Raw genomic sequence first — 12,027 nt, 5'->3', positions numbered from 1 at the left:
TAAGGAAAAGTTATTTACTTATTCACATAATACAAGAACTAGGGGTCACCAAATGAAATTAATAGGCAGCAGGTTTAAAACAAATAAAAGGAAGTTCTTCTTCATGCAGCGCACAGTCAACTTGTGGAACTCCTTACCTGAGGAGGTTGTGAAGGCTAGGACTATAACAATGTTTAAAAGGGGACTGGATAAATTCATGGTGGCTAAGTCCATAAATGGCTATTAGCCAGGATGGGTAAGAATGGTGTCCCTAGCCTCTGTTCGTCAGAGGATGGAGATGGATGGCAGGAGAGAGATCATTTGATCATTGCCTGTTAGGTTCACTCCCTCAGGGGCACCTGGCATTGGCCAGTGTCGGTAGACAGATACTGGGCTAGATGGACCTTTGGTCTGACCCGGTACGGCCTCTCTTATGTTCTTAAGCTACTTCAAGGACACCCTACTCTTTCCCCAGGGTCTTGTGGAAGGAAGGCTACCCTAGAAACTAGCATTAGTGATTAGTATGGTCTTTCTTTCTTTCTTTACTGGTTTGAGGGAGGGAGTTGAGTCTACTTTTGTTTGCATGAGTATTTTTACCATTTTGCATCTGGAGCCCTGGGTCCCTGCTTTTAAAAAACACATTGCTAAACACAAAGATAAATAAATAATCTCCAAGTGAAAACAGAAACATTGAGAAATTTAAGAGAATCCACATTTTATAAGAAAATTCTTTTCAAAATAAGCACTTTTTTGCAGTTATAAATCTACCTAAGCCAAGACAGCAAGCCTGCAACTATTCTGATTTCAAAATCAGTCAGGTAAGTCTCTTATGAAAAATTGGGTGACTGGACTACTACCCAAATTCAAGAACTGTTAGCTAGAATGCTCCAAATGCACTGGAGTGACCCTGTGCACTCAGCTAATACATATGTTGTTACCCTGATGGAGAAGAGATAGAAGGCGGAGGACTGGTTTTATTTCTCAATTTCTTTTTGGCTACCAATCCTATTATTAATTGAAAAGAAGCCAATGTAATTTTCACCCTAGTAATCAAATAATTCATTTCTCTCTTTCCTCAATTCTGGACTCCACTCCTTTTCCAAAACATCTAGGTATGCTGCAGCAGCATCCAGGGCCATAAACACCACGGAGCTGGCTGGATGAGGATTCCCTTTGCCCTCTTTCGCTCTGGGCTATAAATTCTGCTTTGCCTTGTAGAGACTCTTGCCCCTAATTTAGTTTCACTTCTAAATGAGAAGAATTTATTCTTGACATTTAATTTATATATTTTTAAAATAAAGGATTCTGTACATTTACTTACTGAATTCTCTATTCCAAAATGCCATTTAGAGCAGGAATCCTGAGAATTTAAAAGAGAGCATGCTGGATATTTCCCTACCATAATTAAAGTTAACTTGGCAACTAAATCTGCATTTTCATAAGAACAAATCCACACCGATATTACTTAACAAAGAAGAAGCCCTCAGAGTCTCTAAAATGTATCCCCCCCCCCCCCAAGAGGAGCTCAGCAAGGATTACTCTCATATAACAATTATACTAGGAGCATGTAAGAAAGTCTCTCTCTAAAGGCTACTGTAATGCTCCTGAGAGCAAATGCAACAGCAAAATAGGAACTGTAAGGTTAAAAGTCACATAAAAATGTTTTTAAAATGGGCTCTTGCTTTACAAAGTCTACAAGTTTTGATGTTTGTTTACTTTTAACATTTAGGCTGTTCACATTATACATTTCTCTCAGGATGAACATTAGTTACTTTCACTTCTGTTCAGCAGTTTCACTTTCCAGTTTTTACATACTAGAATTAGGCTGCTCTGTTTGGGCTGCCCAGGGGACACTGCAGGGAAGGTTTAAACCCAGTCAAAACACACTAGTGCATTTTTTTAAGTTAATGATAAAGTCTCAAACCTATAAACGCTATGTGTACGCAGACACCTACAACCAGAGCCGTAGTTTTGAAACTTGAGTGAACGGAAAGTAATCCTATTATAAATATGAATAAAAAATAAAAAAAGAGGAAGCAGAGAAGAGCAAATATTTGTATTACAATGAAACTTGGAGAGCCCAAATCAGATCAGTGTCCCATTGTTCTAGGCACTGTCCCTATCCAGACTGTAAGGCAAAGAGTGGGAGGGGAAATGGAGCCAGAGGAGAAAGTAACTTGCCCATGTTCAAAGACCTAAAGTCTGGAGTCCCAGGCATTGCTCTAGTCACTGGACCACAACACTGTAACACACAGAAAATTAGCTCATGTTTGAAAAATCCCCAGCATGGGTTTTTTAAATACAAATTATGTCACTCTAAAGCTTACTTAGTATATACAAAATGTGGAAGACCACAAAAAGCCGAAATAGCTGTACAATATACCCTACAGCCATCCTCAGTTTTGATAATCAGTTACAGTCTGCAGAGGCTACTTGGCCTAGCATGACATCTATCTTGGTCCATGGTTAGACTGCTCTGTATGCTGAAAGTGGAGTATTCACAGACTGCACCTCAATATCTTGACAAGTCGTTAATGCATACCCCAGCCAGGCATTCCTTATAGACATAACATCATGAATGTAATGTTCTTGTTACACAACTGGAGAAATATGGATTAGATAAAGCCATTATAAAACTGATTTTCTAACCTGTTTTAAATCCAAGTTAAGAGGACAACCATTAACAGTTCAGCATTAGCTTTGGAAGCATTTGTTTAGTGGAGTCAGAAAATCAAGCACTAACACATTTATTAATAACTTAGTAAGAAGGAGCAGAGAACAAATTGGTCAAAGCTGTGATAAATTCAAACCTGAGACTAATCACTCCAGAGAGGAGAGCAGAAATTCAACACAAGATGGAAAGTCCATCTTGTGACAGACAAAGGGTACGTCTACACTACAGGATTATTCTGATTTTACAGAAATCGATTTTTGGAAACAGATTGTATAAAGTCGAGGCCACACGGCCACACTAAGCACATTAATTCGGCGGCGTGCGTCCATGTACTGAGGCTAGCGTCGACTTCCGGAGCGTTGCACTGTGGGTAGCTATCCCATAGTTCCCACAGTCTCCCCCGCCCACTGGAATTCTGGGTTGAGATCCGAATGCCCGATGGGGCCAAAAATTTTTCACAGATGGTTATGGGTAAATGTCGTCAGTCAATCCTCCCTCCGTGAAAGCAACGGTGGACAATCATTTCGCGCCCTTTTCCCTGGATTGCCCGGGCAGACGCCATACCACGGCAACCATGGAGCCCATTCAGCCTTTTTTCCACTGTCACTGTATGTCTACTGGATGCTGCTAACAGATACGGTACTGCAGTGCTACACAGCAGCATCCCCTTGCAAGTTAGCAAAGACAATTACCAGTCATATTGTACTGTCTGCTGCTGTCATGGGTGCTCCTGGCCAGCCTCGGCGAGGTCGGTCGGGGGCGCCTGGAAAAAAATGAGAATGACTCCCCCGGTCATTCTTGTAAGTTTTGTCTAAGGGAGAGTCAGTCCCGCCTAGAATATCAGGCAAGCCTACTAAAGAACCAAAGAGGCAAACGGCCGCTCCGGGTCAGAGCCCCAGACATCCCGCAGAAATGATGAGCTGCATGCCATTCTAGGGGGTACCCCTGCAACAACTCCACCCGTTGCTTCTCTCCTTCCCAACCCCTCCTGGGCTACCGTGGCAGTTATCCTCCCCATTTGTGTGATGAAGTAATAAAGAATGCATGAATAAGAAACAACACTGACTTTATTGCCTCTGCAAGCAGAGATCAAAGGGGGGAGGGGAGGGTGGTTGGATTACAGCAAAGTAGAGTGAACCACCATTCTGCACTTCCTCAGCCTATAGCTGAAAATGGGAATCTGTGACAAGCACTAGGATAGAAGCACAGGCAGGACTGAATCTCCATTTGTGTGTGGGCCTTTGGTTGACACTGGTAAAATACAAAATGTCCCAGGATATGTATGTTGGGGGACAGTTCTAAATGGCAGCTTAATTTTTTTATTTGCAGCAAAATGTAGAGGTCTAAGTATCTGATTGTGATCCCTGGTACCAAGGGGTAGGCGCGACCGCGCGGTGCTGCTGACTGGGAGAGCAGCCTGAGTCAGAAGCCTCCAACTGCCATGATATCCCAGGCAGGACTGAATTTCCATTAGACAAAACTTAAAGAAGAGAATGACCTGGAGTCATGCCCATTTTTGCCCAGGCGCCCCCAGCTGACCTCACTGAGGCCAGCCAGGAGCACCCACGGGACAATGACGACGGATACCAGGCCTACTGTACCATCTGCAAGGCAAGGCAATGGTGCTGCGTAGCGCTGCAGCACCGCGTCTGCCAGCAGCATCCAGTAGACATACGGTGACATGGAAAAAAGGCGAGAAACGACATATACCCTGAACCACTTGCAACAATGTTTTTGACTCTTCAGGCTTTGGGAGCTCAGCCAAGAATGCAAATGGTTTTTGGAGAGTGCAACTCCACCAGAGAGGTCCTTTGGGGCCATCTGCCTGTCCCAAGTCAGGGTAAAGGAGGAGGGTTGGGCGTGGGGCTAGCAACTCCACCCTGTAAAAATCAGCTTGCTACAGAAACGCCAACAATAGAGTTAACAGAGACTTTTAGCCTGGAAAAAGAAGGGTCTTCAACTCGAAGATGCATGACGCTGGGTGGTGAAAGCCGCGAGGAAGCGACTAAGCCGATCACCCTTCTTGCAGCCAGGAGGATTACCATCGGCACATGGAACGTGAGGACCATGTACGAGTCAGGAAAGACGGCGCAGGTTGCAGCAGAGATGAGGAGCAACAACCTGACCCTACTAGGCATTAGCGAGACAAGATGGACGCAAGCTGGACAGAGACTACTGTTGACAGGAGAGCTGTTGCTGTATTCAGGACATGAAGAGAGCGACGCACACCACACACAGGGAGTAGGCTTCATGTTGTCCAAGCAGGCACAGAGAGCACTGATTGGTTGGGAGGCACATGGTCCCAGGATCATCACAGCATCCTTCAGAACTAAAATGAAGAGGATTAAGATGAATGTTGTTCAGTGCTACGCTCCAACCAATGACAGTGAAGAGGAGGACAAAGACTACTTTTACAACAGACTCCAGAAAATATTAGAGACTCTCCCAGACAAAGACATTACCATCCTTATGGGAGACTTTAATGCCAAAATTGGACCTGATAACACAGGATACGAACAAGTCATGGGGACCCATGCTCTGGGAGAGATGAGTGAGAATGGAGAGAGATTTGTGGATCTGTGTGCACTTAACAATCTGGTCATAGGAGGCAGCATCTTTCCTCACAAGCGGATCCACAAGAGTACCTGGGTATCGCCAGCAGGCATGACAGAAAACCAGATCGACCATGTCTGCATTAGCAAGAAGTTCAGAAGATCCTTGCAGGACGTTAGAGTTAGAAGAGGAGCAGACGTGGCGTCCGACCATCACTTAGTGGTGGCCAGATTGAAGCTGAAGCTGAAGAAGAACTGGATAGACGCGTCAGACAGAAGAGCGAAGTACAATGTCAACCTTCTGAAGGACCATAAGACCAAGGAAGATTTTGGATTGACGCTGAAGAATAAGTTTTCAGTACTACAGGATCGGTCTGAGGAAGAGGAAGACAGTGTACTCAACAGATGGCAGAAAGTGAGAGACACACTTAGGTCAGCATGCCAGGAAGTGCTTGGAATTAAGAAACACCAGCAGAAAGAGTGGATCACAGCAGAGTCCTTGACAAAGATAGAAGACAGAAAGAAGAAGAAGGCAGCAGTCAACAACAGCAGGACTAGAGCAGCAAAGGCCAAAGCTCAAAAGAGTATGCTGAAGCCCACAGAGCAGTGAAGAGGAATATTAGGAAGGACAAGAGAGATTATGTGGATGGACTGGCAGCAGAAGCAGAGCAGGCAGCATACAGCGGTAACATGAAACAGCTGTACGATACTACCAAGCGACTGTCTGGAAAGTTCAGCAAGCCAGAACGTCCGTTAAAGACAAGCAGGGAAAGTCTATAACAGGAATAGAACTACAGATGAACAGATGGGCGGAGCACTTTGAGGAACTCCTGAACAGACCAGCACCACCAAATCCACCAGACATCGACCCAGCCAACGAGGACCTCCCAATCAATTGCGATAAACCAACCAGAGACGAGATCAGAAAAGCCATCACCATGATGAAGAACAGGAAGGCGGCTGGACCTGACGATATCCCAGCAGAGGCCCTGAAAGCAGACCTGGATGCCTCAGTGGAAATGCTGTACCCCTCTTTGAGAAAATATGGGAAGAAGAAGTGATTCCGGCTGACTGGAAAGAGGGATATCTCATCAAAATCCCCAAGAAAGGAGACCTCAGCAACTGTGCCAACTATAGAGGAATCACACTCCTGTCAGTGCCAGGAAAGGTCTTCAACCGAGTCCTCTTAGAGAGAATGAAGGATGCCATCGATCCACAGCTACGAGATGAACAGGCAGGTTTCGGCAGAACAGATCATGCACGGACTAGATAGCAACGCTCCGCATCATAGTCGAGCAGTCTATGGAGTGGAACTCCTCGTTGTACATCAACTTTGTTGACTATGAGAAAGCATTCGATAGCGTGGATCGAGACCCTCTGGAAGCTCCTTCGGCACTATGGCATCCCAGCAAAGGTGGTCAACCTGATCAAGAATTCATACGACGGCATACACTGTAGAGTGATCCATGGAGGGCAGCTCACAAACAGCTTCCAGGTGCAAACCGAGTCAGACAAGGATGCTTGTTGTCACCACTTCTCTTTCTTCTCGTCATCGATTGGATTATGAAGACATCCACTTACAAGCGTAGGAATGGAATCCAATGGTCATTGTGGACCCAGCTTGATGACCTGGACTTTGCCGGCGACCTTGCACTCCTTTCGCACAGTAAACAGCAGATGCAAGAGAAGACCAACGTAGTGGCAGCCACGTCATCACAGGTTGGCCTCAACATCCACAAGGACAAGACCAAGATCCTTAGGATCAATTCCATCAGCAACGACCCAGTCACACTGAATGGAAGCCCCCTGGAAGAAGTGCAGTCCTTCACCTACCTAGGTAGCATCATCGACCAGCAGGGTGGCACACGCAGACATCAAAGTAAGGATTGGTAAGGCAAGAGCAGCCTTCTTACAGCTCAAGAACATCTGGAGCTCCAGAGAGCTGTCTTTGGCAATAAAGATTCGACTGTTCAACTCCAACGTGAAATCAGTCTTACTGTATGGAGCTGAAACCTGGAGGACAACCAAAACAACCACCAGGAAGATCCAGACCTTCATTAATAGCTGCCTCAGAAGGATTCTCCAGATCCGCTGGCCAGACACCATCAGTAACATCCACCTCTCGGAGAGGACCCATCAACTCCCAGCAGAGGAAGAAATTAGAAGGAGAAGGTGGGGCTGGATAGGACATACACTACGCAAGCAGCCAACCAACATCACCAGACAGGCACTGCAGTGGAACCCCCAAGGCAAGCGGAAAAGAGGCCGCCCAAGAAATACTTGGCGACGCGACCTTCAGGTTGATAGCAAAAAAATGGGCTATACCTGGAACCAGCTAGAGAGAATGGCCCAGGATAGAAGACTATGGAGATCTGTTGTTGGCGGCCCATACCCCGGTTGGGGTGACGGGCATGAATGAATGAATGAATTTGGAGAGTGCGGGAACTGTGGGATGGCTACAGTCGTCAGTCGCCCCTTCCTCCGTGAGCGTCCATTTGATTCTTTAGCTTTCTGGTACGCTTGTCTCAGCTCCTTAAGTTTCACGCAGCACTGTGTTGAGTCCCTGTTGTGGCCTTTGTCCATCATAGCCTTGGAGATTTTTTCAAATGTTTTGGCATTTCATCTACTGGAACGGAGTTCTGATAGAACAGATTCATCTCCCTATACAGAGATCAGATTATGTATCTCCCGTATGGTCCATGCTGGAGCTCTTTTTTGATTCTGGGACTGCATGGTTACCTGTGCTGATCAGCTCTCCATGCTGGGCAAACAGGAAATGAAATTCAAAAGTTCACGGGGCTTTTCCTGTCTACCTGGCCAGTGCATCCGAGTTCAGATTGCTGTCCAGAGAGGTCACAATGGTGCACTGTGGGATAGCTCCCGGAGGCCAATACCGTCGAATTGCGGCCACACTAACCCTAATTCGAAATGGCAATACCGATTTCAGCACTACTCCCCTCGTCAGGGAGGAGTACAGATACCATTATATCAAAGTAAGGGGCTTCGTTGTGTGGACGGGTGCAGGGTTAATTCGGTTTAATGCTGCTAAATTCGAGATAAACTCGTAGTGTAGACCAGGCCAAAGTTTAACAAAACAAATGCAAACTTAATTTGAGAAGTGAAGACCATGAGCCACAAATACAGAATGTGAAAACACCCACTCAAGAATGGTGCTTCAAAAAGAGCCTGGGGCGCAGTCAAGTCTCAAAAATGCCCATGTCGGTGGTGAGACAAATTGGTGCAGTGACTGGAGCCTTGCCTTATGGATTCACACTTTTGGTACTCTTTTCCCTGAAGCAGATGCTGAGTGCCTGTCACAGAAGTGTCTCCCCACTCCATTCCAATATTAAATCACAAATTGTAATGAAAATCTGTTTTTCTAAGTGGGGATGAAAAACAGGTCTAATGGAACACTAGTTATAGCTTCAGATGTGGAGAAACTCTCTCTCCATAGTAAAAACAATGAATAAAAACCTATATTTACCGATCTTACTAAAAGATAAATATGCCTGTTTTACAGAAGGACAAACAACTTTCCATGGGTCAGGAGCCAGAAATAAGTCTCCAGGTGTTGAGGCTCCCATTGGACCATTTATTTAGCTTGTTATTTATCTTAAAGAGAAGATTAGGGGGTGACTTGATTACACCGTGTTCCCCATGTGGATGCTTACAAATATTGAATAATAGACTCTAACAGACAAAGGTATAACACGATCTAATGGCTAGAAGTTGAAATTAGACAAATTCAAAAATTTGGAAATAAGGAGTAATCTGACAGTGAAGGTGATTAATCATTGGAACAATTTACAAAGGGTTGTGGTGGATTCTCCATTACTGGTGTTTTTTAAATCCAGACAATGTTTCTCTAAAAGATCTGCTCTAGGAATAATTTTGGGGAAGTCTGTGGCCTGGGTTGTGCAGGAGGCAATGGTACCTTCCAGCCTTGGAATCTACGAATCTGAGACAAGGCATCTTCTAACATTCAGCCTCCTGGTTCCATATAAAACAGATATGCTGCAACTGTAAATCACATTCATCACTGGCTTTGGTTTTATGATTGAAACAAACAGTCTCTAAGTGAACTGCAATCAGCTTTTGTTGCATTCTTTGCCATCTACACGGGGAAATGGTTTTCACCAAGGACTTTGGAGACATGAAAAGAAAGCAATACATGTTTTGGTCAGAGCAGCATTCTGAACAGTCCCATAGTCAGCAGAGTTTCAATCCAGGTATAATAGACAATAGTACTGAAAATGACCTTTTGATTAATCCTCCTATGTACAAATTATTTTCCTCACCAAAAAGGCGCACTGATAATTATGACAAGGATAAGGATGACAAGTTATGTGAAGTTCAAGGAAATTAATATGTACACTTTTAATCCTTTGTTCCAAGTCTGTGGCAGAATATAACTGCACAAAAATATGTAGACGATAATTATATGCAATAGCTTAAAAAGAAACAATTTAGAATTAAAATAAAAAGTGCCTAGGTTAGTGGGCAAAAAAACTTAAGTGGCCAACCAGAGATGGGCATGGGTGGTTTTTGGGTTTTTTGGTTTTCTTAAAACCTTATCTAAGAACATACACGCCACCTACTAGCATCTACCATCATGATGACAAGTGACAATGCTTAGCATCTACATATCACTGTCCTAACATCAATGTGGACACACAACAAGACAGCCTAATGTCAATAAATTGGTATTCTTTGGAATAAAATTAAAAGGTATTTTCTCATAGTTTTAACAATCTTCATACAATCTTTTGGCAGTCAAATCAGCTGTCTTCATGAATTCCACCCATTACTCTCTACTGCATACATACACAGATTTGTTATTGTACTCATAAGGAGGAAAGTGTTTTAGCTTATAAACATACTCAAATAAATATACATTAAAATGTGTTATCTAAAGAGACCAGCACTGAAATTATCATTTAAGAAAACGTGCTAGAGTTCCATTAGGCATATGTGTAGCTTTCATACAAGATCTCAGAACATACAAATGTTGACACAGCTGAGAACCAAAACCATCCCTTTTCTGGGCCATATCTGGCATTGATTTTGTTCCTTTCAAGCACATCCTTGTTTTCACAGTTGGTGGTGGGTAGCTGTCACGAGAAACACCAAGTTTGAAACATATACACTGCCAACTTCAAATACTAGCAGGTTAATGGACTATAATGTTACTGAGCTGCTTTAATGTGGCAGCAGTGTTAGAGGAGAGCACTGAAACTATGTTAGTATGGCATATAGGGGATAACAGGATTGCACTGAAGTGCTCTGCTTTGTAGTGGTGTAACCATGGGTTAGAGCTAGAGCTGTTTTGGTCTGAGTAGAAAATGTGTGTATACCGAGGGTTTAAGAGGTCTGCACCAGCACTGGTCTGCTCTGGAAAACAGGAATCGCCAGACTGCTTACTGGACTAGATAGACCACTAGCGTGATCTAATGTCTCACAATGAATGGCAAGTTCCAGCTGCTACCCCCAAGACAGGGAAAGCTCCCTCCCACCAGTCAGCTTGTAACTTAAAGTTTGAGGATTTTTCTATGTATTTTTGTAATGTTTACTATTACAGTTCCAGATATTCTTTTCCATATAACAGGAAGATATTTGGGGTTGCATTACAGGGCTGCGCAGGGGGGTGGCTGAGAGGAGGCAGACGGGCGAAAGCGCTACACTGTGGGCTGCTGCTGGGATGAGGCAGAGAGCTGCACTGGAAGGGGGGAGCCGTAGCAGTGGGGACAGATAGGGAGAGAGCCAGAGAACTACCTAGGGTACGGCGGTAGGGGATGGCGCTCTTTGGCCAAGCCTGAGCTACAGGGCTGGGCGGAGGAGGCGCCCCTACGCAGCCCTGTGAGCGTTGAGCCCAGGCCCCCACCTATGCGGGCGGGGCGGCAGCACAGCACGTAGGGCTCCAGTGGAGCAAAGAGGCGGCAGCAACTTCTCACGGCGCAGGGGGCCGCGCACGGGACCGCAGAGGCCGCGGGGACGCGCACACGCGGCGGGCGGCCGCCATTTTGTGTCGTCTTCAGAAATGGGACCCACTCCATTTCCAATCCCGGGAGAGGAAGGGGGGGTTCCTTCCTCTTCCCCCCGCCCCGGAGGGGTCCTGCTCCCCACCGCGCCACTCCTCACGGTGAGAGGGGGATGGACAAACTCCCACACAACGCCATCCCCCGCTCCATCAATCCGCAGGGGTACCTCGCTGAGAGGCGGGTCTGACATCCAATCAGCACCGCCATCTCCACACGGTAGGCGGGGTTAACTCTGCCAGGGGGTTGGTTCCCCCCCCCCAGGTAAACGGGATTCGCGGCGACCGGTAGGCGCCCACCACGCTGTCCCAGCGCCCTCCGTATGGCTCAAGCCTCATTCCGCGCCGCTTGTTCTCTTTACTTACTGCCGTATCCCTGATCCATGTCTCCCTCCGCCTTCTGCCAAGTCCAACGGCTCCTCCGCACTAATTGCACGCCCTTCCGCTCAGTACGCAAGCGCCACACGCCCGTCGCCCATTGGCCATAGCTGCGATCGGGTACCGCCCCGAAAACACCCTATTGGACGTACTCCCGAGTTCCGCCCCGCCTCTCACCCATTGGTCGGGTTTCCCACAAAGCACCGCCCTCTCCCAATTTTCATTGGTTAGTGTTTCTTCACCGCCCCGTATGTTCGAGAGATCCCATTGGACTAGACGATTTTTTCTTTGGTGACCTCGAGCGGTCTCCTTGGCTCGTTTCTGTGACCGTCAATCAAAACTATTGGCTGGAAGATGAAAGGCCGCCATATTGGAAATCATAGCGGAGGTTCAGGGAGCGTTGGGTTGTG

General features: G+C 45.9%; 1 protein-coding gene across 5 annotated transcripts in view; it reads right to left on the bottom strand.

The window, feature by feature from the left end:
* AKAP8 (A-kinase anchoring protein 8) overlaps positions 1–11,748 on the bottom strand; it is a 37,726-nt gene extending 25,978 nt beyond the window's left edge. For 4 of the 5 annotated variants that reach the window (XR_005591213.1, XM_039514264.1, XM_039514267.1 and 1 more), the window contains exon 1: positions 1,301–1,339. Coding sequence is in view for 4 of the 5 variants with exons in the window: in XM_039514264.1 (XP_039370198.1) it covers positions 1,301–1,325 (25 nt within the window). In the remaining variant the exon portion in view is untranslated. Of the gene's footprint in view, positions 1–1,300; positions 1,340–11,605 lie in introns of those variants that run through there. The other variant, XM_039514265.1, reaches the window with a different exon arrangement.
* Positions 11,749–12,027: the final 279 nt, after the last annotated feature.

Source organism: Mauremys reevesii, linkage group 25 (assembly GCF_016161935.1).
Source record: "Mauremys reevesii isolate NIE-2019 linkage group 25, ASM1616193v1, whole genome shotgun sequence".
In the NCBI taxonomy this organism is placed as follows: Eukaryota; Metazoa; Chordata; order Testudines; family Geoemydidae; genus Mauremys; species Mauremys reevesii.
The sequence above is the reverse complement of the archived record's forward strand: the minus strand, read 5'-3'. Positions and strand labels throughout refer to the sequence as shown.